A 17501-nucleotide genomic window follows, 5' to 3' on the forward strand; every position below is an offset into this window, starting at 1 on the left:
ACACATATTATGAGGATCATAACTCCTACTCCCTCTCTCTCTCTTCACTTTCTCCTTCCTTATAAAAAAAAAAAAGAAAAATATAAGCTGTATATAAAAAGAAGGTATAGGGGTAAAAAAAAGGAGAGGAATTGTTTGTTTGTTTTTTCTCAATGATGACATAGTAGATAAATATTTATTATTATACAGATAATATCATATTTGATTAGAAGGATGATTTGTTTGGTTATTAACTGTGATATCTAATGATGATTGTCGTTCTATTACTATCCTGTTTTCATTATTATTCATGTTCGAAGCCTGCTCTTCAATTGATAATCTATTTATAGGATGCATGCTTCTTTCTTGTTGCTCGTCATTCGTTCTAGCCACTTCATCTTCTTCTTTACTGTTATCTAATGCTTTCTTACAATCATATTTACAGATAGGACATAGACTTGATTTCTTTGTTAACCAAACATCAATACATGCAGTACAATAGCCATGCTGACATGGTAATACACGAACATAAAAGTCATTCATAAAGTCATCTAAACATATTGCACATGTTGTGTTTAGCATCGTCACTTCTTTGTATTTTTTCATTGGGCAAATGAGATCAAGTCTTTCGAATGGTATCACATCTGTAACGACTATTTCGGCCAATAACATATTCTCAAGAGCTACAGGATCTATAGTTGTTATCGGTCTACGCATGGCTCGACACCAACGTGTGATGACAAAGATGATGATGATCAGAGCAGCAGCAGTAACGGAATAAATAATGTAATTGCGTTCATTTTTTTCGTTATCCCATTCATTAGTACCGTCTTGTTGATTATCGAATGTGGTATTGCTGGGATCACTTGAAGATGGGAAATGATTTTCACTTAATGAAAAAGTCAATTGAATATAGTATTGCCATGTTCCATTTCTTTCCAATGTGTTTTGTATGAATGTTTTATTCAATACATCAATATATCGTTTTGGAACATAATAAACAGCAACAAAGGTTGTACCGGTGTTGATATCATTTTCGAAAGTCATGTTCTTAATGTTACGTTCAGCTGGAGGCTCCTGAGACTGTTGCCAAGTTGGGTAAGCCATATCATTTGTGTTTTCTTGAATCAGAATCGTATCGTTGTAAGGAACATCATCATAAATAACAACACCTGTGATTTGTAGACCGTATAGATTTGAAAGTGATTGGATAGTAGCAATCTTTTCTGACCAACGTTGACAACGACCTGATCGTTGAGCAAGTGCAATGGAAGGTTGTGACATCATCGATGGACTTGTAGCCCAGTTGCCATTTAAGGCTTCAATGTCATTTATGGTTGTGTTTGGACATGCATCACCAAAATCCATTACAAGACGCTAATATGCATATATATAAAAAGTCAATTCATTTACGTTGTTAGATAGGTTATCAGAAGAAAAATAATAATAATACATATTTACTTCATTATAGCCAAAGAGGTCTTTATATTCATATACTGTCTGGAACTCTGGACTATAGACTTTTGAGGAGGTTGTGGGTATGTAATGTTTAGTTTTATTTGACTGAGCCAAGTCATATTTAGCAAGAATTTGCCTGTGTAGCCAATAAGAGAAGGTTAATCCATTTGTACGATTACTTTCTTTTCATTTTATTTATATACCATATGAAAGGGTTTTTTGGAGAAGCTTGTGCCCTAATTATTGAAATAAGGAAACAACAAGACAACAAAATTGCCCAGAAGTTGGCAAAAAGAAACATCCGAACATTCAAAATAAAATGTATATAAATAAAAAGAAAAGGAAGAAAGAAAAAAAAATTCAAAAGCGATACAAAAAAAGAAAAAAATAAATAAATAAATATATTTGTACAATTGTGTGAGTGAGTGTGAGTGAGTGAATGTGTGTGTGTGTGTTTGTTTTTCTTCCTCTTCTTTTTCTTATTTATTTTTGTTTTAATAAGAGAAAAAAAAGAAAGGTTTTATGGCGTATTTTCCAAAAAAAAAAAAAAAAAAAAAATCGGATTAATAATTTTCCATCAAGGTACACTTTTTACTTTCCTTATCAGGACATAATGTAACTTAACCAGACATAGCTTTTACTCTAATAGGTGTGTTGATAATTCTCCAGATCAAATGACTTGCAATTACTATTAAAAAAAAAAAGACCAGTTCTGACAGCAGTTGATGTAATAGTCAATGAATGACATACAAGGCTTGTCTAAAATGAGAAGCTTATTGTTACGTTTAGTGACACTACAATGTGTGTGTGTGTGTGTGTGTGAAAAAAAAAACCAAGACTTGATGGTTCTTTAGTAATTTTGTGTCCAGTTATGTTGGACTTTGAAAAGTGGAATAGATTTTAAAAGAAGAATATTTATTGCTGTCCTGTTATGGGAAAGATTGCTTCTTTTGTAAAGAACAAATGTACCCTTTTTGGATATCATTTTAAATAAATGACGTATCAGTTTATTTATTTATTTAATAAGACGCGTTCTATTGTTCCCTTTATCCGAACTGGAACAATAGAGACAATTACTTGATAACAAGACAATACATTGTTATTTAAATTGATAAAGATTCATCAGAATCACGCTTTAATAAGCTTCAGATGATAGTGAAGTTATCATAATCCAATATAGTTTTTAGTCGCTGTTGAAATATCGAAACAATTATGTAAGGCAATAGTTGGTTAGAGATTCAAAGATTTGTATGTATGTTACTTGTTCATTTTTGGGAATAACTCAATATAGTGTATGTTTTCTAAACCTTTGCAGAATAGGTATATCGATAGAGTGAAAGTCCTTTTTTTTTGTATATGAAGCAGGAGAGGAAGGTAAAGTAGCTTACTATACAATTTACAACTGTATTACCAAGTAGCTTAGCTCTCTTTTTGGAAATGGGATATTTAGAAAAGACTTTACTAAAAGTGAAACTAGTTATTGATGCTATGCTATTTTAACACTTTTTAATTTATATTAAAGAAGAAAATAAAGACTTGTGAGACTAATTTCTTAGACGGCATTACTTGTGTAAAAAGACCAAGATACAATTTGTCAATGTGATATTTACATCTCTAAATAAAAATAAATAATAGCTGAAAGTGCTTTAAAGGAACTTTTAAATTCCCATAAAAGCAATTTTTGTTTCCAGAAAGATTTATACTTTTGCAGATAAGATAATCAAATCTGATAACTCTAGTTTGTCTAAAAAAAAGCAAGTAAACTCTTGTTTCACTTTATCTTACTTCCTCCCTAATTCCATGTCTTTATGAAATTCTATTCTATAATACAACATAATCGGAAAAGAAAGCTATAGAGTCCTTTTATTAAAAATAAAATGACAGTCCGTTACAAAAAAAAGTTTGGTTTTAGAGCTTGTAAAGAAATATGACTTGAATCAAATAACCCATCTTTCAGTTTTATTTCTTTCACATCATTTATAATGAATTATATCACTTGTTCGAGATTTAGGGCATACGCATCCCGCCTCCATTGATACGCTCTGTAAATGAGTGAAACACGATTTATGTTAGGGCTAATATTTTTACTTTTTTTTTTTTTTTTTTTTTTTTTTTAGTTTCCTTTGATGTTTCATCTTTGATAATAAATAGACAGCAATTACCCCATCTCCCTTTTTTTTTTTATCTATTGGTTTTGATTGCTTAATAATACTACTGTTTTAATGATGAGTTTACTAGAAGTTATAGATATCCATAATATTAACTCAGTCCTACCTATATATTGTTTCACTCAATTCTTCCTTACATAATACATAGTAACTACTTCATTAAAAGAAGTGTTGTGAATTTTTTCTTCTCTTATGTAACAAACTTACTTTCTCCCTATCATTCGATAAATGTTAGGAAAGCATAGAAAAACAACTAGCCTCAGTAAAACTTTAATGATATATTAAATACTCTTTCATAATTTTTTTTTCTAACCCTTCTCCCCCCAAAAAAAAAAATAAAAGAAAGAGGAAAGAGAAAATAATAAGAAGAAAGGTAAATGGAATAATATATACGTAGCATATAGGACAATCATGCTTAGCACTGTGTTAAATGGCTTTTTTTCTAAAAAAAAAACACATTGATTAGTAAAAAAATAAAAAATACCCCTCCAATACATTTAAACCTCCGAATGAATTGATATCATATAAAGATATTTATATAAAAATATGTTTTTTTTTTTCGTGTTTGGTGTTAACTTTACTTTTTAACTTTTAAAATCTAATCATGTCTACTGCGGGCCAAGTAGGTTTTTGATTATTTAAAATCGCAAGTAAATAAAATTAAATTATAGTGTCCTATTCTTATAGGTAATTAAATGTCGTGCTGCCGTTGCTTGGGAAGCCGGAAAGCCTTTAAGTAAGCATTGAGTGTACATAAATGAACCAAAGTAAAAGAATATACTAACATTTGCGATGAAAAAAAATAAAATAAAATAATGAAGGTATTGAGGAAATTGAAGTAGCACCTCCAAAGGCTCATGAAGTTCGTATTAAGATCCTTTATACTGGTGTGTAAGTGTTCATCTATAAGCGTTTTATTTCATATTTTGTTAGGAGTAAAATGCATTATTAATAATATAATCTTTTAGTTGTCACACTGATGCTTATACTCTTTCTGGTGTTGGTAAAGTATAATTTTATAAGGTTATTATTATGTTTGATATTAATAGGATGGCTATTTTGAAGACCCCGAAGGAGTTTTCCCTGCTATTTTAGGTCATGAAGGTGGTGGAATTGTTGAATCAGTGGGTGAAGGTGTAACAGATGTTGCTGTAGGCGATCATGTCATTCCACTTTATACAGCTGAATGTCGTCAATGTAAATTCTGTAAGAGTGGAAAAACAAATCTCTGTGGTGCTGTTCGTGCTACTCAAGGTCGTGGTTTAATGCCTGATGAAACTGTTCGTTTTACATGTAAAGGAAAGCCCATCTATCATTATATGGGTACATCTACTTTTTCAGAATATACAGGTAAGGAGAGGGAAAAGAAAAAGGAAAAGAAAACTAAGAGTAAACTTGGATTTTAGTTGTTGCGGATGTTTCTGTTGTTAAAGTGGACCCTAAACCTAGTTTGCAGAAGCTTTGTCTTTTAGGCTGCGGTATTACTACTGGTTTTGGTGCTGCTACCAAGACAGTCCAAGTTGCTGAAGGAGATAGTATTGCTGTCTTTGGTGTTGGTTGTATCGGTCTTAGTGTTATCCAAGGTGCTGTTTATAATAAGGCTAAGCGTATCATTGCTATTGATATAAACTCCAAAAAGGAAAAAGTGGCTCGTGAATTCGGTGCAACTGATTTTGTCAATCCTACTGAGCTTAAAGTACCAATTCAACAATATCTTGTTGACATGACCGATGGTGGACTTGATTATACATTTGATTGTACAGGTAACGTTGAAGTGATGAGAGCTGCTCTTGAATCCTGCCATAAGGGTTGGGGTGAATCTGTTATTATTGGCGTTGCTGCTGCTGGTAAGGAAATTAGTACAAGACCCTTCCAATTAGTCACTGGCCGTGTATGGCGTGGTTCTGCTTTTGGTGGTATTAAGGGACGTTCTGAAATGGGCGGATTAGTTCAAAAGTATTTGGACGGTCAATTGAAGGTGGACGAATATATTACACATACTTTTGATTTAGGAGACATTAATAAGGCCTTTGATGCTATGCATGCTGGTGATTGGTAAGTGAGACTTTATGATGTAGATGAAAAATAACTAAATTCATTTTTTTTTTATTTTTTTCTCTTAGTGTTCGTTCGGTTGTTACCGTTCAAAAGGAATAAATATTTCATTTGCATCTCCTTTTTTTTTTCTTCCTAACATGTACATAACGTTTACTTCTCCTTGTTATTAAAATCTTGATACATATTCTTTAATATTGGTAAACATATATACAAGTATATATATAAAGGGAAAGTGAGGGAAATACTGCGAAAACGATGTAGATAGAAATCAAGCTGCTTGTTTAATCTACACAAATGATTACCTTGAATGGTAGCGACGCATTCACCTTTCTTAGAATTACGCCTGTCTTTTATTTTTATTTTTCTTTAAATATATAGCCTAGCCTTTTGTATGTTTTAACTCATTCATTTTCTTGAGGGACTAAAGTAGATATCAAGTGGCATAATAGAGGGCAACCAATTTGAGCTAATAATGACAGATGATGAAAGTGTCACTAACATTCATTGCTTCGTCATATACATCTATTTATTGCGTTTCTCTGAATACAAATAATTCCATGTGGCTATTTTATTTACATTTGCTGATATTAATTAATTTACTGAGGGACAGCATCCAACATTATAGTGTCTTTCATGAATTAATATAAAATATGAATTCCTCTACCAAAATCGCATGTGCTAAAATCATTGAAATATCACATCATTCTTTTAGTAGCATTGCTAACATTATTCCCCGTCAGTATTTTTTTTTTTTTTTTTAACTGTATCACTAAATATTGAATTGACTGGTTAGTTATTTTTGCATTTACTTGGAACGATTATAATAAATTAGTCTAATATTATTCTTAATATTTCCAATAGCAATTGAAAATCTGTGTTTATTGCTGTTGACTGACCTTGGATACTTGTGTCCGTTATGTTCGACGGTATATCAACAAAGAATATTATTATATGAGTGGGTCAACAAGAATATCTATTCAGAACTGAACAAGTTGAAAGAAGCGTTTAGGTTCAGCTTAATAGAAAGCGCAATACCAACCAAGCTAGTAAACTATCTTAAACATGTCAACTTACATTATTGATGATATACAAACTTTATTCAACTTTTACAGTTTGGTTATCACAAAGAATTGCTTCTTCTTGTAACAAGGAAAACAGACAGCAATTAAGATGAGAGTAATCATGCTACTTAATGGTGTTAAAAGTAAAAAAAAAAACATACAACATAAAACTAAGAGAAAAGAAGAATAAGAAAGAAAAGAAGATCAAGAAAGAAAAGAAGATCAAGAATAAAGAGAAAGAGAAAGAGGTCTTGAGGAGGAATACATCAAAGTAGCTACATCTTAAAACCAATGATGATAGTCATGATTATTTTTTTTTACTTTGATAAAGAAATGAAAAAGAAGAGTAACTTTGCTAAATACCAATCAAATGTGCCCTTAATTGTATTATTTGGTAGGGCCGTGTTGGGTAAATGTTTGGCCCGACTGAAGAAGTTGAACAGTGGTGTAACTGTTCTTTTCTATAAAACTTTGAAAAAAAAAAAGAAAAGAGAGATAGAAGAGTGGTGACTTGATAGTTGTTACTATTGACAAGTACCTGACTTTACAAATCTGCTGTAAATGTATAACTGGAATTTTGAATCGAGTAATCAGCATTCCTGACTAAGATGTTTTTGTTTATAAGACATGTCGAACACTTTAATAGAGGGATATGAATGCTTCGTTAAATAGAATGAAGATTGCTCAGTCGATCTGGAGAAACAAAGGTCGCCCATTCTCTCTCTTTTTTTTTTTTTTTTTTTTTTTTTTTTTTTTTTTTTTTTTTTTTTTTTTTTTTTTTTTTTTAAAGGAGGCTACATAACAAAACAATAATCGCCGTAACGAATGCGACTTGTCCTAATAGGCTTAAGATTTTTTACTGGTAAATCATTTAAAAAGTTATTATCTCAATCTAAAGTTTAAATACTGTAACACCTTACTATTGATTAAACAACTTTAAAAAATTGCTTTTTCTTTGTTTACCATAAGAATGGGTAACTTTACACTTGTCAGACACTGTCAATAGTGATTGTAATACCCAATGTGAATCTTATTTCAAAGACTTTGATTTCAAATCGTAAATACTATAAAATTTAAAGGGAAAAAGAAAAAGAAAAGAAAAAAACTCCCATAATAAAAGTATATACTATATTAAAATATATAATTTCTTACTTTTGCTAAATGATAAAAATCACTTTAAAGTAAAAATTACATTTCATAAAAGTATGATTAATTATTCTGCCGAAAATTTGACTCCTTTCTCCTTATTCTCTCTTCCATTTTATGTACTCCTTTTTTCTTTTGCATAAAAATAGATATAAATTCCTTTCTCTTTTACCTCTTTTTTTTTGCCTCTCTTTCCTTTTTTAATTTTAAATAACAAATTATGAAGTTTTACATTGTTTTATTAATATTCTCTTCACTTCAAATCCTCGTTGTTTTCGCTAATGAAAACAAGAAAGCTCAATTATCTCGTCGTATGCTTCAAAATATGGAATTGCATGCAAACTTAAGTATGTGTAAAAGAAACTATTCTATTCTATATTTAGCTTATATATTATTATTATTGTTATTACTATTATTGTTATTAAAAAAAAGATCAACCTCATATAGACCGTTGTCCATTTATATATTGCTGATAAGAAAAAAAAAAGAAGGAAAGAAAGAGAGAGAGAGAAAGAAAGAAAAAAGAAAAAGCTGTGCTTTATCGTTATTATATGTGATTTTATAAATATTTGAAAAAGAAAACTCGTATTATTATTATTATTCCTATAATTTTGTCATTATAAAATATATCAAATTCAAAAGAACAATAAAGAAATCAGGAACACTATGTTTCGGATTGAATGGTTCACGTACATTTACATAAAAAGCTTCTTTTTTTTTTCCTTCTATTAAGGTTTGATTGTCTAGAACTTGGCTTTTACAGAAGAATAATGAATTGTGTGCGTTTGTATGTGAGTGTAAAAGGAAGGGAAGGTGGGGGCGTTGATACTAAAAATCATATAACAGGAGTTTTAAAATAAAAGGGAGAAGAAGAAGAGCAAATAAAGGAGAAATACAAGTTAAGTAATGAAGCATGATCTACTACTAATCTATACACATGGACCGAGTAATAGTATAGGGAGTATAGTACTACTATTTACTATTATACAAATCATACAGTCATATTATATCTTTCTTTCTCTAGATAATTCATTACGAATGAAGATATCTACTCTAGTTTTAGTATCTTATTTTCTTCTGATAAACACACATGCATTACCTTTGAAGAGAAGGTCATCAGCACAAGCTGCGCCTATTGATCTAAATACTCCATTACAGCAAGATGTAGCGCAACTTAATCGAATCTTACAGCATGGCACCATTTTCTTAAACTTCCCGGATAAAGGACCAGAGGAATGATAACAGATTTAATCTGTGACCAAACAAAAAAAATTTTTTAATAACAAAAATAAACGGATAAATATAATACACTATTTCTTATATGAATGTATATAGTATAAATAGTTTTTACAAATAACTTGTGTATAATATTATGCTGAAAAGCAAAATTTGTTATCGTAAAATATTCTCTTATACAAAGATAATTCATTTCTTGGTATACATACAATTTTTACATCTAAACTAGATGCATCTCAAAATTATAAATATGGTTCTTTTTATATCATGCTTTTTTTTTTTTAGTTATCTGTATCATTGATAATTATTCTAGAATAAGTATCTTAAATACCTCAATGATATATGGGGATAACTTTTAAAAATGTTGCAGAAATATTTAAATTCTTTCAATTAGGTGTTGAATAAATTATATTTTATATAGACTATATTGTATGTTCATTCAACCTCATTAAATACGATGGTATATTAAAATCTATATTGGTTCATCTTGGGTAACTATACAAGTTAGGAATGTCTAATGATGATTTAATGATGAATAAGCATAGTTTTTGATCTTGATATAACAGTTAGTTTCATATTGTCTTTCTGATTAACATATATATTTAAATATAAATATATACTTCATATAAGCATAGAATAAATAGATAAGGATTAAAGGTAAATGACTACGTTTAAATTTAAATCTATGAAATAATACTAAGGATAAGAAGATATTTTTGTGTAAAAAGCAACTGGTTATCATAAAAAAAAACACTTATAATTTGATAGATGAGATTCTTATTTCAAGAGACTTGAACAACTTGTATTTTCATCATCCGTCGATGGGTTAACAATTAAGGAGTTACTGTTATGTTGGGAGGGAACACAGGTCTTAAGAAATCATCAGATCAGTATATACTATCTTTGACAGTGTCACCCTAATTTTAGGTCAGTGCAAATATAATTGCAAGCTTGTACAATGCAGTGTAAGGGAATTAGTAGAAATTTAGAGAACTAGGAACAACTTCTTAACTATCCTTTGGCTTGTCATTCATTTTTTTTAAGGCTTGAATAAATATTTAGCCTAAAATTTCACATTTATTTCCATAATCTATATTATTTTTGTACAGTTCTATTTAATATAATCATAGAAAAATCAATAGTTATATTAAGTATAAGTATATTTTATTACTCAATACATAGTCACATTCAGTTTGATACCTTACCTACTAACACTCTTCTTATTAACAGCTATACATACACACACCAACATTCAAACAACAGATATATAGCCAATGTTTTATTTGCCTTTAAATTTCATGTTTGAGAATATGTCCCAATACAAGAATAGAAGTTTTTGATACCTGTAAATGATACAAAATTAAAATAATTTACAAAGTTACGTATAGGTATTTGCTTCAATTAAAAGACACCTTCCACCCCCCTACCCCTCTCTACTGAAGTTTTGAAGAAGTTAAAAGAATTAAGATTTGTAGTTTTCACACGAAACCTGTATATATAATGGATCTAATTATTTAAAGTATACATATACTAAATATAAACGAGAGGAAGCTTTCAAGAAGATCAAATTAAGTAAATAAAAGCATATAGCTTGAGTAGAATCCATTTTCTTTAAGACAAAAAAAAAACATCCTTTATCATATCCAACACTACTCGAATAGATATGTTATTAAGGTAATAACATTCTGTCTGCTATCGAGTAATATGCAAAAAAAAAAAAAAAAAAAAAAAAAAAAAAAAAAAAGAAGGTTAAAAATGATACGAATAATACACGTGAATCATACTTGGCAATTCTTTGTTATCTTATTCGAAATAAACATGAGAATGCAACAAAGATTACTTGTATCAGAATGTAGAAATATTTTATAGAACGCTAGTGGTGTATTATACATATTTATTATCTTATAAATAAGTTCATCTATAGCTAGCAGGTATAACTAGAAAAAAAAAAAAAAAAGAAGAAATTAATTTAAAATAAAGTATTATACATACAAGTAAATAGTATGAATAGTAATTTAAATATATGAAAGACGAAACTCTGTTAGTTTATGAGCATATTTTCTAAATTTAGTAAAGAAGCTTAGAAAAAATTGACTTCATGTTTACATGTGTATGCATATACTAAAGTTTTATTTGTAATCGATCCAGAGTGTTTCTATATTAAGGAATGATAGAATTAAAAAAAAAATAAGGTACATATTAAAAGATATTTATAATATACATATATGTATATATACAAATATATATATACATACATATATAAAGAGGGTTCCTTTTATTGCACTATATAAAGCAAATATACGTATAAATATACATTAAGGAGTTACAAGTATTAAATAAAGTAAGTTTCATAAGAACAAGCTTTATTTATTAATATCCTTAAAATATATATTTATACAAACCATCATTAGCTTTATTATCTCTTTCTCTCTCTCTGATTGCTTCTTTTCAGTGTTTTTTTTTCTTTATGTCTCAATTAGACCCTTTTATTGCCTATACTGTCAAATTGACCATGGATTTTAAATCTCAACCAACTATGATAAATGAGAAATACATACAACAGCCTCAAGATAATCCGAATCATCCCATGTTCCCAGAATTAATTATGCGTATCTTTTCTGTAAATCCCTTATTATCGAAATCTGTTGAAAAGGTCCCAAAGCTGAAAAAAGAGAATGTATTAGCTTTATTATATCATGCAGGTATATTATTACTATCTTTTTTTTTTTTTTTTTTTTTTTTTTTTTTTTAATTTCTACAGTATAACGCTTACTTTTTTTTTTTTTTATTTTACTTTTTTTTGACAATAGATAAACAATGGATACAATGCATAAAAGAATTGTCTACTACAATTCAATCTAGTAAACGTTCAAAACCACAGATTGAATATGCAGTCAGTAATATACATTATCAACAACGCGTCTTTTTTGATACTTTACACTTTCTTCGTGAAACAGTTATGAGCACTGAATATCCGTTAATGGATTCTATTCTTTTAACCAACGATAATAGTATTCAAACATGTCCAAAAAAATTTAACGAATCAATTTGGTTTGCAGCTCAAGTTCTTCATCATCATGGTCAGGTACGGCATCTCGAATATTTCACAAAAGTACTCAAGCCATTTGCTAGTAAGTTATATGATGCAGTGGAACAATTTCGTTTTCAATTACGGGATACGATACGTAGACAAAGAATCGTCAAGCGTCGCTATCAAAAGAGGTCCCTGTTATTATTCAGAAACACAAAAAGATTTTCAATGTGGAGTCTATTTACAATCAATTCTTTACCCTCATCTTCTTTTACTCAAACTCAAACTACTTTGTTCTACGAGACAGTACAACATCAACAGTTTCTACGTGATGAATTAGAGCCTTCCTTATCTAATCTATTGTATTATTGGACACAATTTGAAAATAAGCTTTATGCTTGTTATGTACATATCGTTTTCGGGAAATATCATGTGGATCATATACATGAAACAACGATAGCAATAGCAAAGGAAGAAGAAAAAACAATATCCCCCGTGTCTTCTTCATCGTCCTTATCAACGTTTCCAAGTGCCATCTATCATGATACATTTACTCAATTATTACCACCCACCTTAGAACGCTCTCTCAAGTTAGATATCATTAATATCAACATGATTCAAACCTTAGATCCAGCTGCCTTTGTCGCTCTACCTCGACTCGCCATCTTATCAGGTATGACTTGGCTCTCTCATCTAACAGGCTGGCGTCGTCATTATCACGTACTGCCTCAATGGATTCAACCTCATAAAGAAACTATGGAATGTATTATGTCAGCCATGATTAGACTAGAGGCAAAATTCCTCAAGGCTCCCTCTGAGGATGCACATTATACATTTGTCAAAACTTACCAACGATTAGAAAGGGCATTAGTACATGGACAACAACCAACGGATATCTTACTCACACTAGAAAAGGAAATTTATTTAGATATCTGTCTTGTAGCAGATTCAATATTATCTAATCATTATTCTCAATCATTTAATGCTATTTTATATCAATTATTTAAGCATGTAGGAGATGCTGTCATACAGCAATGACAACGTATAATTCCTCCTCCTCCTCCTTTTTTTTTTTTTTTTTTAACCCTCAACAAGATACCTCCTATATTAAAGTCACCCTTTTGATTATTAATAAGAATAGGAACCTATATATTTGCCTTTTTTTTTTTCATTTGTACATACTGAATTCTCCTCTATTTATATATTGAAAAAAACAAAAATAAATAAATTAAAATAAAATAAAATAAAACTATTATACTCTATGGTTTATAAAATTCCCTTTTCTATATGTCAAAGATAATAATAAAAAAAAAATAATCATGACATAATTGCTTGTACAGACAATTTTGAGTGTATGCATAGAAAAAAAAGAATTTAAATAAGTAAAAGTAGAATGTTGTAGTGATTTATTTACTTGACTACATGCACTCTACCAAAAAATCACCCCGAAATGTCCATGAGACCTCTTTTTTTTTTATGCAACCCCATTTTAACATAGATATTATTCTAATTTCTCTCTCTCTTTTTTTTTGTCCTTCTTTTCTCCACCTATTATAATCATAACTACTATCCTCAAAACTCAATTCAAATTAGATGTCACGATTACAAAATTATTTCAGTTCTGAATTTATTGCATCAGGACTAAGTACAGAATTTTATAATTTCATTACGGAAATAAGTCAAGCAAAAAGCAAAACTGTAAGAGGGAGCTTGATTGGTTATTAAGAATGACATTTACTTTTTTTTTTTGAGGTAGGAAGAAGCAAGCCGTATTACTAAAGAATTAACAAGTTTAAGTTGCAAAATGGGATTACCAGATGTGCCCTCAGTAAATTTAAAAAGAGAGAGAAAGAGAGAGAGTGAGAGAGAGTGAGAGAGAGTGAGAGAGTGAGAAGAGTCGAATGATTAGTATATAACATTAGTCTTACTATATAGAATAGAATGAGGGATTATGTTATACGATTAATTCATTGCTATATGCTTGGATATGATGTAGATTTTGGTATTATTTATGCAATTATGTCTGCTCAAAGTGGTGAAACAGAGATAGATAGACGAGTTGGTATAGTATAAACTAGTCAAATGATACAATTATCCACTAAAAGGATATCTCAGGCTATCTTGCTTGTACCTTGTTTCTTAAAAAGGACCATGAACTGGGAATTATGCTGATTAATACACTTCAAAGAGACTTAAAAAGTCAAAATTATTTGGATAGATGTGCAGCTCTTAATTCTATTTGTTATTTAGAGCTTGATGAAATGCCTGATAATGTACTGGACTTGGTGATTCAAGCAATCGATTTCCCAAAGTATATATTGAACTATCTTCTTTATATGTAAAAAAAAAAAAAAATTAACAACATCTATCTCTAATAGACAAGTTGTTCGTAAAAAAGCAGTTATAGCTCTTTACTTTTTATATAAAAGATCTAATATGGATCTCTTGAAGTTTAAACCTTCATTTAGAAAAGTATTAGAAGATAAAGATATGAGTGTAGTTTTCACTTCATTGGGTATCTGGAAAATGATTCTTATGGTAACTGAAATTAAAGATGTGTTTATTGTTACTTTAATAAATAGAATGTACTAGGAACATGCAATGGAATTTAAGGATTTACTACCAAAATTTTATACTATTCATAGAAAAATTATAGAGAAAAGAATCCACAAATCATATTTGTATCATGGTGTTTTAGCACCTTGGGCTCAAATGGAATGTTTGCAAATTTACAAAATATATCATGACTTGAATATAGGGTAAAACAGTGGGAGTTTTTCTTTTTTTTTCTTTTATTTGCAATTCAAGTCATTAAATAATACTCTAGATCTCCTCAAGATTTCTATAATATTATAGTAGACTGTCTTAAATCTGTAGAGAAGAAAGTAGATGCAGCATTTGGTACATATATGTATAAATATATTTTTTTTCTTTCAAATATTTATATTATTTGTTCTAATATTACATACACATATAAAAAGCTATTATATTAGAATGCGTTAAATTACTTTCATCTATGGACCCAATCTTATTGGGTAGTCTTTCTGTCCCTGATGAAAATCCTTTTCAAGTACTTGTACCTTATCTTCATGCAAATAATCATAATCTAAAATATTTAGGAATCTTAGGCATGTCCTATGTAGATGAAAGCTTTTGGAAAAAAGATTGGCTGAATGGTACTTTATTAGCCAAGATCATCCATACTTCCTTTGATGATGATACTCTACTTACTCAGACAATTAAAAACTTGGACATGATTATGAATGAGGAAGTGTTGACACATATATGTCGGGATATAATAGAAGCATTAAATAAAAGCAATGAATCCAAGTCCAGTAACACAATGATTGCTCATTGGTTTATTAACAAAATTCAAGCGCATAAAAATGAAGTAGACGAATGGTATATAGAAAATATGATGACTATATTAGCAGAGACAAGGAAGAATCTCGATGATGATTATGTAGAATCCCAATGCAATTTGCTGAAGGAGAGTAAGTATTTAAACACTTGTTTTTTTTTTCTTTAATAGAATAAATCACACATCTATTTGGGTATAGTTCTTATCAAAGAAACAGATGGAAATCTATTGCGAAAGGTGTCTGTAGAGATATCTTTTGATTTATTAAAGAAAACTAATTCTGATAGATATTCACCCTTATTTATTCAATTTATATTTTGGGTAAGATAGATTCAAGCTATATATATTTATATAAAAGGCTTTATTTTTAAGCATACATACATACATACATACTTACTTACTTTTATTTAGACAATGGGTGAAAATGGATATATTTTTTCAGACATAGATATTATGAAGCAACTTCAAAAATGGATTCAAATTATACAAGGTTTTAATTGAAGGACACTACAGGATAATCAAAAATTTACACTTACACACTTATACTTTTAATGCAGATGATTATTTGCAAATATACGGATTACAAGCTATGAAGCAGTGTATAATCCGCAGTAAAACTTGGTTATCCGGCATTCAAAAGGTTTTGAAAGAATATAGAAAGTCTCCTATACCTGAAAAGCAAGAGGTAAAATGAAAAGATGGAGGAAGAGGAGGGATTCTATTGATATTTTGATATGTATATAGATTGCAAGAGAATTACTTGTCATTATTAAAGATTCAAGTTTTAAAAGAGAATTACAAGAGAATGATGATACTAGCTATTCTGTTACAAAGGTAGTGTATTATTTTATATATTTATGTCTATTAATATGATTACTTGGTTTTGTATAGTTATCTATGAATCCTAATCAGCCAAAAGAAATTAGTAGATTTGTAAATAATGATATAACAAGTAAATACAACCTTAATCGAAGAGAAGAAGAATTAAATCAAAATTACTTGACTTTAGAGTAAGTTTATTTAGAATTAAAGTTAAACTAATGACTGAATATATGTAAAATATATACACATTTACAAATGTATATGTATACACATATTTATATACATTTATAAAAGTCGGCCAATAGCACAGGTACAGTCAACTTTAATATGCACTTTATTTTGTTCTTACCATTTCAAGTTTATAGTTATCAAGAGAATCATCTTTATTAGGTAAGAAAAGGGAAGACTACAAAATGATATATCAGCATAGATCAGTAATCAATATAACCCATATACGTATTAAATAAATAGGAAATAGTATACAGAGTCGCACTAATTATAAAATAAAAGAGGTATACAGAGTAATAGAAATATATACATATACACATATATAAATATGTATTCATTCCTTTTTTTTTTTTGAAAGACTGATTTGGTTTCAAGCTTAATAGAACTAGAGCTTGAAGATGAACAAGAAAGAAATCAATTTATAATGACTACACATCTCTTTGGTGAGTTGTGGATAAAGTATACTGTTGAAGAAAAAAAACGATTTGAATGCTCAGTCATTGAAAGTAACAAGTTAGCAAGAAGACTGGTTAAATCATGGAATATAGATGTAGTTGAAATGATAGGACAAGAATTTATAGCAGTAGAAGACAAAACAGAATTAGCTCCGTCTGTTCTAATTCATATAGCCATGTTACCTGAACATCAATTCATAATGACAATGAAAGCCAAACATAGTATAAAGGAAATTAACACATTTTTGACAAAACGTCAATTAATGTGATGATACATTTATCCAGTAAAAAGATCAAATATATTACATTTACATGTGTGTATGTGTATGTGTGTGTGTGTGTGTGTGTGTGTATGTGTGTATGTGTATGTGTGTATGTGTATGTGTGTATGTGTATATGTGTGTGTGTGTATGTATATGAATATGCATATATACATGTGTGTGTGTGTGTGTATATATATATATATACATACATACATAGAAATCCCCTATTTCTTTT

At 29.3% G+C, this 17501-nt stretch overlaps 5 protein-coding genes across 5 annotated transcripts; 4 read left to right on the plus strand and 1 right to left on the minus strand.

Moving 5' to 3' along the window:
• Window positions 1-115: 115 nt before the first annotated feature.
• BX663DRAFT_505583 (uncharacterized protein) lies at window positions 116-1843 on the minus strand. Its single transcript, XM_051527094.1, has 2 exons — window positions 1441-1843; window positions 116-1356 (listed from the first exon to the last, which is right to left on the minus strand). The coding sequence occupies exon 2, from the start codon at window positions 1345-1347 to the stop codon at window positions 196-198; it is 1152 nt and encodes a 383-aa protein (XP_051383879.1). The 5' UTR covers window positions 1348-1356; window positions 1441-1843; the 3' UTR covers window positions 116-195.
• Window positions 1844-4175: 2332 nt separating this feature from the next.
• Window positions 4176-5848, plus strand: BX663DRAFT_505585 (chaperonin 10-like protein). Its single transcript, XM_051527095.1, has 7 exons — window positions 4176-4227; window positions 4293-4341; window positions 4427-4496; window positions 4574-4608; window positions 4671-4955; window positions 5012-5660; window positions 5729-5848. Exons 1-7 carry the CDS (start codon window positions 4210-4212, stop codon window positions 5760-5762), a joined length of 1140 nt encoding a protein of 379 aa, XP_051383880.1. The 5' UTR covers window positions 4176-4209; the 3' UTR covers window positions 5763-5848.
• Window positions 5849-8033: 2185 nt separating this feature from the next.
• On the plus strand, window positions 8034-8606 carry BX663DRAFT_348129 (uncharacterized protein). Its single transcript, XM_051522165.1, has one exon. The coding sequence runs from the start codon at window positions 8091-8093 to the stop codon at window positions 8433-8435; it is 345 nt and encodes a 114-aa protein (XP_051383881.1). The 5' UTR covers window positions 8034-8090; the 3' UTR covers window positions 8436-8606.
• Window positions 8607-11573: 2967 nt separating this feature from the next.
• BX663DRAFT_485392 (uncharacterized protein) lies at window positions 11574-13175 on the plus strand (the record flags this gene model as incomplete). The annotated part of the gene is made up of 2 exons (XM_051524606.1): window positions 11574-11808; window positions 11917-13175. The coding sequence occupies 2 exons, from the start codon at window positions 11574-11576 to the stop codon at window positions 13173-13175; spliced, it is 1494 nt and encodes a 497-aa protein (XP_051383882.1).
• Window positions 13176-13637: 462 nt separating this feature from the next.
• BX663DRAFT_505614 (adaptin N terminal region-domain-containing protein) lies at window positions 13638-17341 on the plus strand. The gene is made up of 17 exons (XM_051527096.1): window positions 13638-13835; window positions 13894-13965; window positions 14073-14199; window positions 14253-14448; window positions 14516-14675; window positions 14730-14896; window positions 14965-15038; window positions 15119-15631; window positions 15698-15819; window positions 15910-15988; window positions 16056-16183; window positions 16243-16332; window positions 16390-16508; window positions 16615-16630; window positions 16686-16710; window positions 16792-16832; window positions 16907-17341. The coding sequence occupies exons 1-17, from the start codon at window positions 13731-13733 to the stop codon at window positions 17270-17272; spliced, it is 2400 nt and encodes a 799-aa protein (XP_051383883.1). The 5' UTR covers window positions 13638-13730; the 3' UTR covers window positions 17273-17341.
• Window positions 17342-17501: the final 160 nt, after the last annotated feature.

This window comes from Cokeromyces recurvatus (genome assembly GCF_025118155.1).
Source record: "Cokeromyces recurvatus strain NRRL 2243 chromosome Unknown BX663scaffold_9, whole genome shotgun sequence".
In the NCBI taxonomy this organism is placed as follows: Eukaryota; Fungi; Mucoromycota; class Mucoromycetes; order Mucorales; family Mucoraceae; genus Cokeromyces; species Cokeromyces recurvatus.